A 21,006-nucleotide genomic window follows, 5' to 3' on the forward strand; every position below is an offset into this window, starting at 1 on the left:
TCATTTCTCCAGCACCACCTAACACAGACAAGGGCAGAGCCAGGAAGAAAACTAAGGTCTATCAAATGCCAACACTCAGGCCCTTCTCACTCTATTTTGCTGCCTCTCGGAGTTAACAGGACAAATGAATAGGAAAAAATGGAATGTTTTTCAAAAAAAATATGGAACCTAACACTTGCTACTCCAAGAAATATGTCTGTTTTCTTTTTCCGGTAAACATTCATCACCCAAATAGGTTTTATAAGGAAAGAAGATAATTATTTCTCCTATGGAAATCACTGAAGGCAGTGTCCAACTTTCAGCTCTAAGAGTTTCTATAATGATAAATAAAAGTATATATGGAATATACTTTTATTCATCATTTATGTTCCACTATAAAACACCAATGTTTGCAGACAGAATTTTAATTTCACTGTAATCTAGACTTACAGTTGGTAGTAAACATGGGCACTAAGACAGTGGCGTGTGATACTTGAGCGAGGCCTTCTCCCTCAGGCCTCAGCTGCCATGGAAGGTCCACAAAGAAGGCCCACACCTGCCAACCTGAAGCCGCCCCCTCTCCCAGATGCTGTCTATCACACACACTGTTTCTTTACTACACCTGTCACTATCTGAAGTTATCCGCTTTATTTATTTGACTACTTGTTTATTATTGTTCTTGCTCTTTACCCTCGGAAACTACCACCGCTCAGAACGCCCTAATTGAGAGATGCTGTTGAGAGCCTGGACTTGCTGCACCCAAGAGCCCAGTCCATGAAAGAGGCTCCATGAGGAGTCACTGCATGAATGAAAACCACACACTCACATCTTTCCGCGTCTTGTGTTCTGCAGCCTGAATCCTCTGATCCATTTCCTCTTCCAACTCACTCAGCTGCATGGCTGCCTTGTCCTGGGCTCTGAAATTCAAGAGGATGCACACCTTTTCTTAACATTCTTGAACTGGTAACATGAAGAGAAAACTTCGACTCTATTTGAAGCCCTTTATATTACAAATGAGGAGAAACACACCATTTAAAATAATATTTCTTTTTCCTTCCACATAATAAAATGAGATCAGCAATTTGACCATTTGGGTATAAAAGGACATTAAAACCAGATATTGAATAAATGGAATAGATTGGATAGAATGGAATTAAACTAGATTGTGGCAAAGAACAGAAAAGATACCAAATCACTGGTAGGCTGTTATAAAAATCCTTTTTGCTGCCATGACTGAGCTACAACCCTGGACAAAAAAAAAGTCTATGGCAAAGATACAGTTAGATATAACTTTGAAATTACATTCTGTGAAACACACCTAATGTGCTGCAGTTAGAAGGAAAGAAAACAGGGATCGCAACAATTATTACTGACTTTAAGTTCCTTAAAGTTCTAGAATAGAGATACAGTTACCCTTCAGAAATTTCTGTTTCTTTTACTGATGTAATCAATATATTACATTTCTATGGAGGCAGAGCATATTGATTTTCCAAAAAAGTTAGAAATGGGAAAATTTCATTGATAAGAGTTTCAAGATAGCTTTATTTAGCAATTGTCTAGTCTGGAGACATCTGTCACTTTACAATGGTTGAAGATTCAGATTAAGCCTTAAAAAAATTATTTTTGTTCTATCTCAGCTGTATGTCCAATTACCTACATTTTCAGACCCATACATCTTGCCCACGCGACTAGATTATAAGTGACTTGAAAGCAGCCACCATGAGATTTGGAGAGTCCGTTGACTTGGATCGATAACATGCTATTAATAACAACTAGACAACAGGACCTAAGTAGACCTCCCTCTTCTACTGTGATGACTTCTGCTGTACCATCCTACCTGCTTTTAACTTATTTACTCCCTCACAACACAATTTGTTCATGCATTTAGTTTAATTTCTAGTAAACTTCCAAACAAGCATTGAGGGGTGGGGTAAGACCCCACAGTAAAATTTTGAGTGACTTTACTGCTAATTTCTGCTCCTATTTACTCCCTCCTCCCCTTAGAGCCTGCCCAAGGTCATGTTGACAATGGATGGAAAGTCAGCTAGTTGTAGTTTGTTTATAAATATTTGTTATTTGAAACCTAGGTTTTGTTTGTTTGTTTAGTGAACTGTGAGACTGTAAATAGCTAAGCCCCATATCCATTTCTCCCTTTGTTATGACCAGTTTTTCAAACCAGTTCTTCTAGACATCCAGTCCCAAACATCTGGGCACCTGGGACTGCTCCTAAACGTGTTCCTTCTGCCTTTCTCGCTTCTGAGCAACAATTTTGTTTCTTGGTTGGTTAGTCTGTAACGACACAGTACTCACTGTGGGAGTTCCTAATTCCTAGTAAAATGTCTAGCGTTTTGGGTGTGTCCACTTTAACCCAGTCCAGGGCTCCTACCAGGACATTAGGTGCCCATTCTTCCGGTCCAAGTGCAGAGTGAAAAGACTGAGACCTTCCCCAACCAAAAAATAGAGGAGAGGATGAATGGTCCTTAGCTAGGATGTTAAGTAAACGGTCACAGTCATCATTTCCATGCTTCAGTGAGGTCTGTGGTAGCTGAGTGAGGGGACTTTACGAGGCCCGGAGCTCAGCACAGAGCCTGACTTTGGATCCCACCCAGAGGGCACAGAAGCCAGGAGAGGAGATGCACCAACATAGCTCAACACAATGTAACATAGTCAGTCCACAGCTGCAGAGCAACCTGGCTGGTGACAAGAACACAAAGAATGCCATTCTTCATTTCCCTTATGCGTTTACATGATATTAATACTATCCATAGTGGTCGTGTGCGTGTGTGTGTGTCCCACATATCATTGTGTAGGTCTGCACATGTGTACCTGTGTGTGTACATGAGGGTTTGTCTACTTTACCAGATATCCACTGGACTCTCTAAAAATTCAGTATGTGTCTCTTGTCGTCACCTCTCAAAGGAGGCCATTCTGGGGCTCTGATCCACACTCCACAATGCTGTACAAACTTTGGAGTTCCGAGAAACACTCTACTATCCCACTGAAAGCCTATAGCAGGCAAACGTGAGGGAAAAGGTTAGAGTCAGAAAGTGAAAATGTTTGTAAGAAACCCCCTATGAGTAATTCAACTCTTGCATGACTCTGGGACTATAAAAATAGGCCTACTTCGCATCGACGTTTTAAAACAATTTCTCTTCTACATTTTAATTTGCTTTGGTTACTTCAAAGATAGTTTCATCACCATGTTGAGGAAAAGAATAGAACAGAGGAGCAACCCTTGCCTGTCCCCCATGGAGACTGGGGGCAGGGTGGGGGGGTAGGGGAGACACGGGATTATGCTATCAAAGGGCCATTTACAAGTTCTGGGCAGAGACTAGCGTGAGCAGCATGCTGGGATCTGCTGGAGGAACACATGGCAGCGAGAAGCCTCTGTGGGAAAAATCAGGAATTGTGACAAACAAAATGCCCTCTTTCCCAACATATGACAAAGGAGTGTGACCTTTCCAGGAAGCAAAGTGGCTGATATTTGGATTGTAACACATATAATTCTTCTTTTGCACTGGGTTGCTGTTAAAATCAGTAGGATATCCTGTATAAGCCAACTATGCCTTACACAAACTGGCTGTATGACAGTCAGGGCTAAACAGCTTTTAGGCTTTCAGTTCAGGCCAGGTGAGGAGGGCTAGAGAGAGGGAAAGATGCACCGCTGAGCGCCCACCACTTGGTCGGCTCAGTGGGAAGGGCATTACCCACGATGACATCCATTAAGTCTCAGCCCCTGAGGAGATGAATACTGACAGCTTCACTGGACAGATGCAGAAGCTGAGACTCAGGGAGATTAAGTAACCTGCCCAAAGTCACATGTCTGTCAGTGACAAGGCCAGGCTTCAAATGGAGCCCTGCTTGCCTCTCTGAATGAAAAGTTTCCCATTTGTTTCAAGTGGCTAGATAGAAGATAACAAATCTCTCTGAAGTGTTCTGTGTGGAATCTTTGGCCTTGAACTTTATGTGATAGGATCACGGTGACCTGCTGCTGGATTGCTGACTGACCCTATGAAGTACTGCCTGACTCAACTTCCCTCATGCTGGCTTTTTTACAAAGCTCCAGAGTCCTGAGGATCAGGAAGTCTTCCCATGTCACACTGTGATAATGCAGTTCAGTCCATGTGCTCCCGCCCCGGGGTCAGAGCCAGTGAAAGGACCCCATGTGCCACTTAGAAAGGAAGGACTTCAATACCTCTTCACTGCAATGGCCAGGTTTTCCATTTCTGTGCTTTGAAGTTTGATCTCACGGATGAAGTTCTTTATAACATGTTCATATGGCTGAATCAGTCTTGGTTCCACAAGGTTGATATTTTGATACAAGGTACTAACTTGCTCTTTCCTGCAAAAATAAATAAATAAATAAATAAATAAATAAATAAATAAATAAATAAATAAATAAATAAAACTAATTGAACCAAGTGAAAAAAAGGCAAATTTTTGGAACACTTTTAGGGAAGAGACATATAAGTAAAGAACTAAGGAAGAAAAAAGCAGCAATAATAGAATGACCTATATGAAGGGAAACAACAGCAGTCAGAGATACTGTTGCATTATTCTCGCTACATTTTTTTTACAATGGAACAGCAACTTATTGTTTTTCCAGTTTTATTGAGGTAAGGCTGACAAATAAAAATTACATATATTTAGGTTGCACAGTGTGATTTTTTTAAAGGTGTACAATGTGATGATTTCATATTAGAAGATGGACGCCTGTGAGGGCAATTGAACTGCATTTAAAGGGCTTGATAGGGAAGCATTTTTTATTGTCACTGCTGGGTGTTTTATTTTTTTTTTTCTTTAAAAGAAAGGTGAATAGACTTATAGGAAAAAAAGTTAGGTAACATAAAACCAATTACTTAATTCTATGTTCCACCAATCCTTAATAAAGACATATTTAGAATTTATGACCATAAGAGTAGGTATTCCTATTATTTTAGTCAGTTAAAAATTACTTCACATGAATTCATATTTGTATATGTATTTGTATGTGACATCCCTCCTACTCGTTATTTAATAACTTTTATTAAAAGACAAATATTTCACAATCATTTCAAAAGAAAAGCTGATAAGACTGGGCAGCTGACTAACAGTGCCCTTGACTCAAGTTTAGGAACCGATGCACTACGTGGATCTAGTGTGAACTACAAATGATGTGCCTCTAGAACTCAACTGCCATCAATGCATGCTCTCACGGTGTGGGATGTAATAACCTCATGACTCTCCCACCACATCCAAAGCTCCTCTTGATTGACAGCTATATTGTCCTCTTTGGACAGCTTACTCCATCAGAATCCTTGAAATCCAAACTTCCTTCTTCTGACCCTAGTGGGGAGCCATGCTTGCTAATGGTTAACACAAGCTGTGACTGTGTTGTGACAGTAACAGCACTTTTTTAAAAACCAAAGAATATTTATATCAGTTGAAAGAAGAAATGCCAGGAATTTAGATAACAGGCACTTATTTGGGCCTGAGATGATAATTTACCATTGTATCGGCATTACAGAATTCTACCAATTCTCAAGTCTAGAACTGTTTGGATAGAAACAATCAGCGGAATGCTAACTGCTTTTACACACTGCATTACTTAAAAATCATCTCCAGTACTTGGATAATTCTTACATTCAGTGATCTATTGCTATGATTTTATAGTTACTCCTGGACAATGCAAAAAGTCCTTCTGATTCTTGCCCCTCACATAGATTGCTCTTCTCCAGGTGCTTATCTAGTTCTGGTAAAACTTTGAAGCAGGTCATTGAAGGACTCAGGACATCTGAGAGCATTTCACAGCCATCTATGGTGCCTAATGACACCAGAATGACAGCCAAAGAAGACCACTCAGAAATCTTTGGCACAAAATCCATACCCATCCACTTGATCACAACTCCTGGGCTTCTGCCCTGTTGAAGGCAGCCTGTTCCAATGTTGTGAGGGTACAAGAAAGATTGCAATAATCCCACTCCTCAATAATTAAAAGGCTGTGCATACAATCATCTCCCAGTTGGGATATGTGACACAGCTAGGTATAAGATTTATTATTGTAATAAAAATAGTTCTACTTAGAGAGTGCTCACTATGTACTAGGTATTATGCTGAGCAATGTATTTGCACAATATCTTTGAATACTTACAACAACCCTACAAAGTACTTTCACAAACCCATTTTGCAGATCAGACAGAGCTAAGTGCCCATCATGGGCTGAATCGCATCCTCCCAAAATTCATATGCTGAAGTCCTAACCCCAGTACCTCACAATGTGACTGTATTTGGACAGGTCATTAGAAAGGGCCCTGATCCAATATGACTAGTATCCTTATATGAAGAGGGAATTCAAACACAAACATGCACAGAGGAAAAACCATGTGACGACACAGGGAGAAGGAGGCCATCTACAAGCCAAGGAGAGAGGCCTCAGAAGAACCAACCCAACCAATACCCTGATCTCAGATTTTCAGCCTCTAGAAATGTGAGAAAACACATTTCTGTTGATACAACAGAAGCCACCCAGTCTGGTATTTGTTACCAGAAATACCTAGGCAACCGTAGCTAACAATGAAAGTGGCCAAGGTCACATAGTGACTGGGTGACGGAGTTGGGATCCAGACTCAGTCTGATGCTGGAGACCACATGGTCAACCGTTCCATTATACTGCTTCCCAATTGTGTTAAGTACCTGAACCTTGGCGGAAGAAACAGGATTCAAAATCAGTCCACAGAACTATGAAGCATTGCAAAATGTGAGGTATATATTAACCCGGAAGCTTATTGAAGCACAGCCCCAAGGTATGTCCATGTAGCTATAAAATCCCCCAGGTTTGCTCTTATAAGTAAACTATTCAATCTGCGCATAGGCCAATTATGATTCAAAAGAGCTGCTCAAGTGAAATATTATAAATAAACCTGCAGAAGCAAGTCACTTACTTGATGATATAAGACACAGACAGCTGCCATCATCCCTCCCCTCAGAGCTGAGTACAAATACTAGTAGCAATAGTGAGCCATGTTTATTACCGCGTTTCCCCGAAAATAAGACCTACCCAGATAATCATCTCTAATGCGTCTTTTGGAGCAAAAATTAATATAAGACCCGGTCTTACTTTATTATAATTAACTTTTGTTCCAAAAGACGCATTAGAGCTGATTGTCTGGCTAGGTCTTATTTTTGGGGAAACACGGTAAAGAGCAGTAAAATAAAATCTCTACTCTTGGATTGTCCCATGTAATTTCAGTCACAACAGGATCATTAACTTCTTTGCCTTTTGTCATTTACTGACCACCAGCAGGATACAAAGCATAAAAACCTTGTCATTAATAGGAACCTGCCTGTCATGGGTGGACATTAAGACACTGCCCTTCTTTACTGGACAACTGCACAGCAATAAAATGTTCAGAAGTAGATATCTCAGTAGATTCCCTGATTCCCTGAAAATTTCTAAACTAAGAAAGAAACATAATTATAAATTCTCTTGGTTCCTCTGGCATTATACGGAATGTCGGAAATAGTTTACAGTGAAGTTTACAAATAGATTAATTACAGAAAATGTACACCACTAGCAGAAAATATGTACATGGCTAACTGTTGTGCCAGAGACTACCTGGATACTCATCTATCCTGCTTCTTACTACAGGGCACATAAGGAGAACTGACTTCCCAGAACCCCCAGCAGGTAGACTGGAGCCATGTGACTAGTTCTGACCAATGGAATGAGAGCAGAAAGGGTGTATTTGCCACTTCCATGCTTGGCACTTACAATCCTTTGTAAGAGCTTTAGTTCATATTCATTCTCATTCATTCATTCATTCATTTTCTCTCCTTCTCCCTCTCTCCCCCATCCCCTTCCCTTGTCTCTCTCTCCCCTCTCCTTCTCTGCCTCCCTTTCTCTCTTCCTCATCTTCAGAGCTGAAGTAAAGAACTCCAGTATGGCAAAACCAAGAGCTGGCATGTGCTTGGATGCCTGAATCACGACACTGAGGGAAACTGCTTGGGAGAGCTGCCTGGCTATATCGATCTGTCTGACACGTGAGAAGAAAATAAGTTTGTACTTTATAAAGCCAGTGAGGTTTGGAAGTTCTCTTACAGTCAGCTTGAGCTTAGAGAGTTGGCATTATAGTTTCCTGATTTCTTTCATTCTCTTCCAGATTAAATTACTTCCATGAGAGCTTCATAGGAACTAAGCAATAAGACTTCTTTGACCAGGTTAAGTCTTTCCCACCACCACCCACTCTATTTAAAGGGAACAAAAGACTATTCTGAAACATTCATATACTGAAGCAGACATTTATTAAGCACCTGACATATGTAGTCCTGGCAGTGATTCGGCATTTACATGTATGAATTACTTAATCCTCATGACAACCCTATGAAGAAGTTATCACTAGTATCCTATTCACCACGGAGAAAACTGATAGAGACAGGTAAGTGCCATCAGGTAACAGAGCCAGGATTCTAACTTAGCCCACCTGACTCCAGAGCCCCGCTCTCGAGGGAGGAACTAGCTCTTCAGGTCAAAAGTAAGTGCTTAACTGGTTTTCAGGGGTGCCAAGTGCATGGCCCCATTTAAGAAAGTTTGATGTACCAAGATTTTTGTAAAAACTACTTTGGCAGAGGATATGAATTATTGCTACAAAACCAGTACACATAACAAAGGGACTCATGTAAAGAACGAAGCACACCTATGACTAAAATGAGATAATCTCATGAAACTTGGTTTACCTACAGCTATTTGGGGAAAGCACTATCGTAGATAGTGAGGCACACCCCTGCCCCCAACCCACCCCGTCTGCCTGTGTGCTTCATTTAGTTTGTATCTGTGGAACTAGAGAACCATCTGGATTATGTGACAGACTGCAACATAAGGCACTTGGCAATTTTCACACGTGGTGGAATAAACAAAACAAAAACAAAAAACACTTTATCATAGCAAGAGATAATACCTGGTCCCTCAGTGTAAGACGAAATGCTGTGCCCTGTACAGGCAACTAAACACCTGTAGATTCTTCAATGCAGCAGACTTGCTGCCAAGACAATCTTTTGTTCCACTCCTGAGAGTGGGGTAGTCACCATCTTCCTCCGTGTCCTAGCTCCTCACATCAAAGGTTAAACAAGCAGAGACCGCACAATGCTGCACGCACAGCTGTTTTCTTCTGGGCCTGACCTAGTGTGGCACATGAGAGTGCTGAAAAGGGCGCCCGGTGGTGAGAAGGCTTGAGGCACTTTTAATATAAGTTCAGTGCCTCATCTAAGGCAATTACAGCTGGATTCACAAATACCATGTAGACCTGTTTACAGGTGTGCTTGGCAAATACCAGGTAAAGATTAAGGGTCAAGTCATATGCTTTAGTCAGCCAAGACAAAAAACAGTTTCTGCTTCCATGCAGAGAGAGACACTAACACTTAAAATAATCTAATTTATGTCTAAAGAAAAGGGGTCAAATGAAACACAGACAAAAATACACCCATGAATTACCAACCAATTTTACATGTGTGAATTCTGAGCCTGCTCATCTTCTTGTTTGATAAATTACAAGAGTGTTTTCATGAAAGATTGCGGTAATGGTTAATTACTGATTTAAAAAAATCACATCTTAAAATTTAAACTGATCCCTGGGAAACAAGCATTTTACGTTGCAAATAGTGCCACTGAAGCAGAAAGGGATATTATATGAACTTAGAAGAAACACAGGTATACTTCAGATGTAAAGATTTTTAAAAGTCCCACATTTTCATTAGACTGACATTTTACTTAGAAGAGCACATATATTGGTAATGTATGTAGGAAGGCCAGTGTTTAGAATGTCTGAACACCTCTGGTCTGGGAAAGAGTCAACAGCAGACAACACTACTCGACACTAAGGAAAATGGTGACCCAGGAAGGTTGTTAGGAAAATTGTCCCTTGGATTCCAAGTCTTGCTGATTTAAGCATTAAGATAGGAGGCTAACTTATTTATTCAAAATATAAGTTATATAGATCTAAAACCCAAAACAGTTTTCTGAGAACAAAAGCAAACAGTATTAAATGCCAAGGTCTACATCATTCTACATTAGGGACGGTCATAAGAAAATTGACACTATGAGCACCTGAGCATGTGATAATTAATATCTGAGCATGTGAAATTAAACATCCATGCCATCCAAGGGGCACCATGTCAGAGTCTGGAAGTAAAATGCTAAGAAACTAAGCTCCTTCCCTCATAAGTCTCACCATGAAGATTATATACAAGATTCTCTGACAGCACAGAGAAGGTGAGTATGGACGTTTCCATGTCACCTAGGCAGAAAGCAGGAAGCGGGAGAGGGCTGACCTGTCCCAAGCACGGATAACCATAGGCTGGGGGCTTTGGGGCAGGAGAGGAGCCAGCAGTTCCTGAGACTGGAAGAAGCTGGTGAGGCTGGAGAACTCAGAGTAGGGGAGGGAACAGCAGCAACCGATGTGGATGTGGCAGGAAAAGTTAGCAGGCGTCAAATGACTGCACAGAGCCTAAAAGCACAGCAAAGACACAGGAGAGGGCAGTTATTTGAGGGCGGGAAGTCACTAGAAAGTTTAAAGAAAGAGATGACCTGATCAAGTGTGCATCATAATTATCCCCATTTACAGGAGTTTTCACTAACTTCTACTTTCCTCTATTACAGAATGTGTAAAATTATAGACAATTAAGAACCTGGTAGTATAGACAAACCAATCAGTGGAACAGGACAGAGAGCCCAGCAATAGACCCACATAAATAAAGTCAATCAATCTTTGACAAGGGAGCAAAGGTGGATACAGTGGAGCAAAGACAGTCTTTTCAACAAATGGGGCTAGAACAACTTGCAAAGGAAAGAATATAGACACAGACATTACAGACCTTACACCGTTCACAAAAATGAACTCAAAATGATCACAAACCTAAATATAAAGTGCAAAACTATAAAACTCCTAGGATATAACATAGGAGAAAACCTAGATGACCTTGAGGATGGTGATGACTTTTTAGGTATACCACAAAAGGTATGAAACATACAATTGATTAAGTGGATTCATCAAAATCAAAAACTGCTCTGCAAAAGACCGTGTCAAGAGAATGATAAGACAAGCCACAGACGGGGAGAAACTATTTGCAAAGACACATCTGATAAAGGACTGTTATCCAAAATATACAAATACTTAAAACTCAGCAATAAGAAAATAACCACCCAATTTAAAAATGGATCAAAGACTTTTACAGACACTTAAAACACACACAAAAAAATACACAAATGACAAACAAGCATATAAAAAAATGCTTGATCATGTCATCAGGGAAATGCAAATTAAAACAACAATGAGATTATCACTATACTCATACATGTGTTAACATAGCCAAAATCTGCAACACTGACAACACCAAATGCTGGTAAGGATGTGGAGCAATAGGAACTCTCATTCATTACTGGTGGGACTGCACAATGGTACAGCCACCTTGGAAGACAGTGTAGCAGTTTCTTAGAAAACTACAGATGCTCTTACCATATCATACCATCCAGCAATTGTGCTCTTGGGCGCTTACTCACAGGAGATGAAAACTTTTATGTCCACACAAAAACTACACAGAGATGTTTTTTTGGTTTTTGTTTTAATTTTTATTGGGTAACAGTGTGTTTTTTCCAGGACCCATCAGCTCCAATTCAAGTCATTGTCCTTTAATCTAGTTGTGGAGGGCGCAACTCAGCTCCAAGTTCAATCTACTTGCGGGAGGGGGGTGGGGGGGGTGGGGAGGGGAGGGTGTGCAGCCCACCCTCCCATGCAGGAATTGAACCCACAACCTTGTTGTTAAGAACATGCGCTCTAACCAACTGAGCTAATCAGCTGGGCTAACCAGCCACCCCACAGAGATGTTTATAGAAGCTTTATTCATAATTGCCAAAACTTGGAAGCAACTAAAATATCTTTCAGCAAGTGAATGGATACAATATGGTACATCCAGACAAGGAAACATTATTCAGCACTAATAAGAAATAAGATATTGTGCCATGAAAAGACATGGAGGAACCTTAAACGCATATAATAACTTAGTGAAAGAAACCAATCTGAAAAGGATATACTATATGGTTCCAACTAGATGACATTCTAGAAAAGGCAAAACTTGAAGACAGTAAAAAGAACGCGTTGACAGGGGTTGTGGGGGATAGCAATGAACAGGCGGAGCACAGAGGATTTTTAGGGCAGTGAAAATATTCTGCATGATACTGTGATGGGTACATGTCATTATGCATTTGTCCAAACCCATAGAATGTACACCACCAAGAATGCACCCCAATGTAAAATAAGGAATTTGGGTGATTATGATGTGTGAATATAGGTTCATCAATTATAACAAATGTTGGGGGCACTGATAATGGGGAAGCCATGCATGTGTGGGGGCAGGGTTATGTGGGCAATGTCTGTACCTTCCTCTTAATTTTGCTGTGTACCTAAAACTGCTATAAAAAATAAAGACTTTTTAAAAAAATCTGAGAGTTTATTTCTTTTGGGGGTAAGAATAATGACTATAATCCTACTAAGGTGACACCAGTTGATCTTTCCAGATGCCCTTAACAAACCATACTATCATTTAGTCAGTAAGTGGATGACTTACCTTTTCCCCCATAGAAGCTAAGTAAAAATTACTGATTTCAAAATGTATTTTTATTACATAGTACACACACTTCCAGAATAAACCCCAACGAACTGGAAAATAAACTCAAACAGCTGAATCCATCTATGCTGCTAGAACAGGAAGGCATTAGTCCTCTTTCTGATGTTCAAGTCTTTCCAGACCGGATGTGCCTCTGCAAACTACCGCCTTGAGCCGATCACATGAGACAGGAAGTGACTCCAGTCTGTGTTCTCACAATAGATCTCGCTCTTCATTAACTCAGTTACAGAATGCTTATCTGGCTCTGCCTTCTAGAGAAAACAAACAATGGTCTCTTGAACGTGGTCCTGCCATCCCACAGACTGCTGTGGCTCCTTTGAAGGATGATCTAGTCCAGGTATTCAACCACCAGCACCTCACGCAGGGCCCTCTGCCCAAACACACATCCTGCAGATAAAATTCCTTCCAGATTGACATCACCCTGAAAAATACTAAGTACTTACTTGGGTAACATTCCCCAAAAGAGTTTAAAATGAAAACTCCCTGGAAAATGGGTATGTTAGCTAGATTTATTCAAAGACTAGAAAACATTCCAAGTTGCAAATTGCTTCCTATTTAAAATCACTGACATTTAGTTACTGGGAGTTTGCTAATGGAGAGAGGAAGACAGAAACAGCAAGAGGTGCTGTGCTAAAGGTTTGGGGACAGCACACTCAAAACAGGTGAGGGCTTCCTCAGTCGTGAACGACTAGTGCGCAGGTAAGTGCAATGGCCTGGCTCACCGCAAACACTTCCTCACCACATCCTAGCGTTGTGACCCAGGGCAAAATCCTTAACCTCTTGAGCTTCAGTTTCTTCAGTCACAACGTGAGAGTGGTAATGGAACCCACCACATAAGGCTGTGACGATTAACTCCTACTGAATGAGGCACATACAAGGCATACTGAGGGTAACCGATAAATGTCATCCACTGTTACGATCTGTGACTCTTCTACCCAAGTGAGTTAGACATAGGTGTTTATCTCTCTGCTTCTATTTGTGTGTTGGGAAAGGGCTAGGAGGAAACAAGCCGTGTGGTGTGGAAGGCCCATGGACAGAAACGTTGGCTTATGGGTACCAGTGCAGGGGAACCTGAAAATGGAGAATTGGGTCATGCCTGAGGGCAGTCTACAAAGCTTCTAGCCCAAGAATCAGTAAACCTTTTCTGTAAGGCACCAGATGGAAAATATTAATGATCTCTGTTGCAACTACTCAACTCTGCCATTGTAGCATGAAAGCAGACGCAGATAATACATAAACTAATGAGCTTGGCTATACTCCTGCAAAGCTATATTCACACAAACAAGCTGAGGGCCAAATGGGCCTTACTTTGATCCCTATTAAAGTCTATTAACATAGCTCCTGAGCATAGGAATGGGGACGGGGCAAGCCAGACCTAACCCTTCTATACCCAGGAAAAGGCCTTATTCACACACATCCTGCCCCTAAAGTCTATACCAATTTTTTTTCATATATAGATATCACATTATCAATGTATTATACATGTCAGAATCTGTATGTGTGAGGATACACACCTATTTACTTGAGAGTACTTACGCACATTCACTCTCGCAATATTTCCTTTCCATCCACTCACTTTGCGTCAAGTTAATGTAGGCATAATGTAATAATGTTAGTGCAAATAGGTGTATTAGTTATTTTTTCACTGAAAACCTCCTTCCAATTTGGCAAGAAAGATAGGAGTTGGGGAAAAAATAGAGTGGCATATAGTTTCTATGCAAAATTTCCCTTTAGATGACATCTGTCACCTTGCCAGGATTGCTGATAACAATCTCAGTTTATGCTTATTATTGTCCTGCATCCGTCCAGAAATTTCTTTTTTAATCAAATAGTTACATTAACAGTAACTTATTAAACTATGCACTAACTGTGCATTAAAGCTACTAACAGCTGCATTAAAATAAGCCAGGGTGAGCAGCTGGATCTGAAGTTCCACCTAGTAATGTGTAGACATCAGTGTAGTGAAAAGACTTCTCATTAACATGTGGTTAAATCAGAAGACAATCAGTGATAAACCCATCTCTCCTCCTGACCTTCAATCAGTGATAAACCCATCTCTCCTTTCCTGACCCTTTCCAGACACGATGTAACTAAGACTTTCCTTTCAGGAACAGGAAACAGAATAGTCACTGATAAAACAAATTAAGCTCCGACAAGAAAAGCAGGAGACAGGTAACTCCTTTAGGTTTCAGGTAGTGGTAGAGAAAGAATGGAGTCAGCTGCTTGCTGGCCACCTGGAGAATCAGCAGTTCTGCTACTACCTGCAAGATTTGCAATGTTGCCAGGTAGCTGTCTGGCTAAATCAATGAGAAATTAGGAAACTATAGGGACAATGTACATGAAATAGGTACAGAAAACAGAAGTTGGACAGTCCTGCCACAGAGCAATAGAGTGAGCAACTGAAATGCTCTTCATATTGTCATTGAACCATTTTTAGTATGGTTTAAAGTGTATGCACTTTTGCAATAAAATAAACCCCTTTAGCAGTGATGACATCAAAAAACAAAGGTGCATGTGTAACAAAAGGTTAAGTACCAAATTTCCTTTCCTCAAGAAGGATTGTTATAAATGTGTCAAAACTTGCTCGAAAGAAATGTCGCAGCCAAGAGGAGCCTAAGGAGACATGACAACTAAATGGAATGTGTTCTCCTGGATGGGGCACTAGAACAAAAAAAAAGACATCAGGGGAAAACTGAGGAAATCTGAATAAAGTCTGGACTTCAGTTAACAGCAACCTATCGATACCAGTTCATTAATTCTAACAAATGTACTACACCCATGCAAGATGTTAATAACGGGAGAAAGTGGTGCAGGTTCTATGGGAACTCTCTGCACTATCTTTACAATCTTTTTGTAAATCTAAAAGCATTCCAAAAAATAAGCTTATTAAAAAAAAAAATGTTGGTCAACATTTCTCTTTCACTATAGTGGACTAGAGTGGTATTAACATGAAAACCAGAACACACAAATCTCCTGAAGGCGCATCAGCATACATGTCTCTTAAGAAAACTATGTTCAGAGTCTACAGTTTCACTCATGCAGCTGCAGAAGATTCATTTATACACCATCTGTGAAGCATGACTTTTCCCCTAAATGACTGTTCTTCTGAATTGATTCTGTGCATTTTTTATTGCAAATTTTCTTGTACAAATGCAAATAGTGAGGCAATACCTGTTAATGTTGTATCCATTAGCAGAAAAAGAACTCTGCAAAGGTAAGTGAGGCTAATTTTATATCAGTCTGATCAGAGGCTTCAAAAAGAAAATCAGTTGGGTTAAGTCCAATAACGGTTTGATTTTTTTTCATCCACTGCATGAAATCAAAGTAAAGTTTTTGGAACATCATTCTGTTGAAGGTAAAACATCAACCTTATTACTGTAAATTCAGTGAAAAATAAGTAAAATATTGTGGTAAAAATTAAATTTTTACTAACTTAAATCTGTGAAGTAGAAACGCACCTAGAATTGGTGGTGATGCTTATAATTGTATCCAAATAGGTTCTGATATTCTACCAATTGAAATAGAAGCTGTAGCTGTCGAAATTTCAAATATATTTACACACGTAGTTACAGTATCTAAACATTTTTGTGGTGGTTACTTTCTCTCATTGCAGTCTATCATCATTCAGGTTTTGGAAATGTTTGAACCCTGAAGAACTACTTAGCCAATCATCCTATGTTTTTTGTAACTAGTCCTCTAAGTTTTTCATTACATTTTGTTCAAAACTGTTGGAAAACTTATCAAACAATGAGAACTATAAAAACTACCTTCTTCTGAAGATGCTAGCAGCTTGGAATTAATTGAAAACTAAGCCTGAAAACAGGAAGGCACTGACTGATGAACTAAACATATTAAATGGTGAGAACTCAAATGTTGTACAAATTTAATTCCAAAATTCTGTAATCATGATTTGGAATATGGGAAAATACTTTGATGGACTTCCTATTTTTACTTGATTAAATTTATATTCTGTACCAGAATAGAATAAAATTGAAAAGGCCTACAGTTTTGAAGCATATAATTAAGGGAAAACATTCAAGAGTCATAAATGGAGGCAACTTATTTGGCAAGTCTTGTCTTGTAAAAGTTAAGAAACTTGTCAAAGGAAGTACTTTGAAGGGAGGCAAAAACACAGAACTTGTGACAATCATGGGCTAAAATATTTACATATATCAATATTTACACAAGTCAATACTAAAAAAATAGAATTGAGAATGTCCTCCATTTATCAGAATTTGCTCTAAGCTTATCACCAAATTTGCTCTCGAAGTGCTTGCTCTTCAGCACTTCGTACAGAGAATGTTTTCTTAATTAAAAACATTATGACCTACAGAGAAAAGTTAATTGTTGCTGATGTCAAAAATTTCAAATTTAATAATCATAAAATGTAACTCTAAAGATGATTACAAGCAATTTTACGGGGGGGGGGGGAGAAAAGAACAAGACCACACTGAAAAAAGATACCTTCTTCAGAAAAGTATTCGAGACAGATATGAATGAGTAACTGATTAAAACACTTGAATATTTTCCACAACTAATTAGCCTGATCATACAATTTTTTAACATTCACATAATTGATATAAAAATTTCTTTGCATTATTTACAATGGCCAAGACATGGAAACAACTGAAGTGTCTTTTTTTTTAATTAAATTTATTGGGGTGACAATGGTTAGTAAATTACATAGGTTTCAAGTGTATAATTCTGTAATACATCATCTATTTATCACATTGTGTGCTCACCACCCAGAGTCAGTTTTCCTTCCATCACCATATATTTTGCCGTGAAGTGTCTTTGACAGATGATTGGATGAAAAAAATGTGGTACATATGTACAATGGAATATTACTCAGCCATAAGAAAAGATGAAATACTGCCATTTGCAACAACATACGTGGATCTTGAGATTATCATACTAAGTGAAATAAATTAGAAAAAGTCGAGAACCATATGATTTCACTCATATGTGGGATATAAAACTGAAAGCAACAAATGAACAAGACAAACAAAAAAGAAAAACAAATAGACACAGACAATAGTTCAGTGATTACCAGAGGGTAAAGCAGGGGGCGGGGGAGAGGTATAAGGTAAAAGGGGTCAAATACATGGTGATGGAAGGGGATTTGACTTTGGGTGGTGAACACACAATGCAGTATATAGATGATGTACTATAGAAGCATACACTTGAAACCTATATAATTATATGTCACCCCAATAAATTTCATTAAAAATTGTCTTTGCTTAAATGTATATAAAATGTTTATATATTTTAGATATAACTTTAGTTTCGAAAATTTTTTAATAGAACTACAGTTGACCCTTGAACAACATGGATTTGAACTGTGCAGGTCTACTTATATGTGGATTTTTTCCAATAAATACCTGTACGTTTTTTATCCATGGTTGGGAATCTATGGATATGAAGGGCCAACTGTATGCATTGCTCTACACCATTTTATATAGGGGGCTTGAGCATCCTCAGATTTTGATATCTATGGGAGGGTCCTGGAACCAATCCCCTGCAGATACCGAGGGATAACTTTAGTTTTGAGGGGAGTCAAAAGTTATACGTGAATTTTCAACTGAGTGGAAGTCGGTGACCCTAACCCCTTCATTGTTCAAGGGTCAACTGTATTTTATAGGACTACATATATAATAAAAGCAGTGTGTCAGACAATAAAATAATATTTCAACACAATTGGATAGTTTAAGTATGTTAGTTCTTCTCATTTATTCACAAGAAAATTCTGGTTTGGAAAATCAATTCTATAGCCACTCTACTTTCCTACCTCATTTCCTTCACCTTTCTCATCTTCTAGGCACTTTGAGGAGCTCACTGTCCTCAATTATTTTGCAGTGTTTGACACACAATACATAAAATTTCAACAAAGGAGACAAATGTCAGATTGAACATGATATCTTGGTCCATTTCACATTATCCCATCCTGTAACTATGTTTTTCCACTTTTGAGACTGAAAAGGGCTGGAAAACAGCTTTATCCCTCCCTGGTCAAAGTATATTTTAATATTAGTCTCTGATCAAAATCAAAACTTTTGTTATTTCCTATCTAGAAATGGAATTCTGCACATCAGTCAAGGCTTTCCCAAGAGTCACCTCCTCCATGAAGCCTGTCCTGATTACTCCAACCACAAGACATCCCTCCCCTTCAGATCCTCTGCCATAGTTTATCTGAAGCTCTGCATACTTAGTTTTCTGTGGCTGTTTACCTCTCCAGGTACCCTATCAGCTTCCATATCCCTTGTAGCACTCAGAGATCTGACATGAAACAGATCCTGCATTAATGAATGAATGAGGCCAGAGCCTGGGGAAGAAGGAGTCAATGGGCAGAAAAGTGGAGGAGGCAGAGTTTGGTACTGGATCTGAGACAGGCTAAAGACCCACTCAGAGAGTAAAGAAGACAGGAATGAAAGACAGAGTAAAGAAGACAGGAATGTGCCAGGCATAAGGTGAGGGAAGAGACAAACAATGGGAAATCTGATTGCCAAGGTAAAAAGCACCAATCCCCTTCTGAACACAGTGAGAAAGGAAGAGATTCTAGAAAACATGCCAGATTGCATCTGAACTCCACAGGCAAGAACAAACACTATTCTTCAACCAGCTGGCTACCTTCTCCTTCATTTTTCCCTTTTCTCTCTTTATATTGTTTCCAACAGAGGAGCTGCCCAATATTTACTATATAACTTATACTTAGAAAGCTGCAAAGAGCCAAAATTTTTCAATTCGAGAAACTGTCCTGGTGGGATTTGTAACTAATATTTCTGATATGCAGAGACCCCTTTGCTCCTTTCCACCTCTGATTTGTGTTTTTGTGGGTTGAAGTTGCTGAATAGCTAAATCAATGTTGTGAATACTGAATATATTTCTTCAAAAATAAACAAGGATGCATTTTTAACAAAAGAATATGTACGTTTAAGTTTATAAATATTATAATACAATGTGACTGAAAACACAAATTAAATCACATGATTTTATGTAAGTCAACACAGATGTAAAATATTGCATTACATAGATAACTCACCACCAGCTTCTATTAAAGATAAGATTTGTGTCTCTTTCTAAAATCTCCAAATGACTTCTTACTATACTACAGAATCATGAGTACCAGTAAAGAGCTCTCCTAAAATTTGTATATTCATGAAAGAGCTCTCCTAAAATTAGTATATCCAGGGATATAAGAACATTCTACTTGTTTACTCAGCAACAAAGGTATTTCATAAATTTGTATTTAATGCATGTTGAACACCTACTACTAATTACTGAATGGCATTTAACTCTAAATTATAATTATTATTGTGGAAGGATAACAGTTTGGTGCCTAAGTTATAGTCTAATTTTCTTCAATAGTTAAATATTGACCTTACACCTGAGCATAGTTGATACTGGCAAGAAAATTTGTTGGAGGTTGTGCACAACCTTCTCTGGCCTTCTCAAAAGCTTCTTTCAAAGGTTACAAGAGTTATTCTGAAAGATCAAGTAATAAAATAAGAATCTTTTCAGTGGCGACATCTTTGAACTATCTTAAAATTATTTGCATACATGGTAGTGTTTGTTTATTTACTGTACAAAAAACATGTCCTAGAAATTTTTTAAATCTACTCTTAAGAATCATTGATTATAACCTACCTACCTTGCTATCTAAACATGAAACCAACATATAGCTAAATCAATGTTTTTCTAGCCTCTCTGTTTTATGCAAAGAGATGGACCAAAAATATCAAACTAAAGCAAAATCAGTTGTGGAGATTTTCTTACAAATTTTCTAGAACACATTTCCCCTTTAAAATAAAATGCTCCTGACATCTTTAATTCCACGTTTCTATGGTTAAGACCCTTTGAGAGACTCTTGGTCTTATTCAGTGGTTCCTGGGGCATATTTTCTATAAGGTAGAAGCTTCCCCAGATACATTCCACTGCTCATCACTTGTCCACTTCATTGCTTTCCCAGCAACCTGCAGGAAATTTAATTACTTTTTCATTTGATTTTCTGAAGAACCGAAGGGTGATTTTCTGGAATGTGATTTTAAAAGAAAGTAGCCAAAAATCCCATTAAAATCTGACTTTTTCACATTATACCAGGATCAATTGTCCTAAAAACTAGCCCATTTTTGAGCTCCCAGAGCTCCAGCCCACTAGAAAAGCAAATAACCATTTGATTTACAAACACTATGTCCTGAAAGAATCTGACCTCAACTCCTCAGGAGATCCAAGAAAGGAAAACCCAGGTCTTCTCTTAATTGAGTCATCATCTTAACTCACTAGTACATCAAATAAGAGAAAAGTAATTTCAATGAGCTGTGTATTTTACATTTATCTCAGTTTATGTTTTTCATCCCAAACTCTTTACTTTTCCCT

The 21,006-nt window shown here is 38.9% G+C and overlaps 1 protein-coding gene across 1 annotated transcript in view; it reads right to left on the reverse strand.

Moving 5' to 3' along the window:
- Nucleotides 1-21,006, reverse strand: part of RASEF (RAS and EF-hand domain containing) — a 69,594-nt gene that overhangs the window by 35,634 nt on the left and 12,954 nt on the right. Inside the window, exons 2-3 of the mRNA XM_033122217.1 lie at nt 4,175-4,321; nt 806-896 (exon numbers count right to left, since the gene is read on the reverse strand). Coding sequence (XP_032978108.1) covers nt 806-896; nt 4,175-4,321 — 238 coding nt within the window. The remainder of the gene's footprint in view (nt 1-805; nt 897-4,174; nt 4,322-21,006) is intronic.

This window comes from Rhinolophus ferrumequinum, chromosome 12 (genome assembly GCF_004115265.2).
Source record: "Rhinolophus ferrumequinum isolate MPI-CBG mRhiFer1 chromosome 12, mRhiFer1_v1.p, whole genome shotgun sequence".
In the NCBI taxonomy this organism is placed as follows: domain Eukaryota; kingdom Metazoa; phylum Chordata; class Mammalia; order Chiroptera; family Rhinolophidae; genus Rhinolophus; species Rhinolophus ferrumequinum.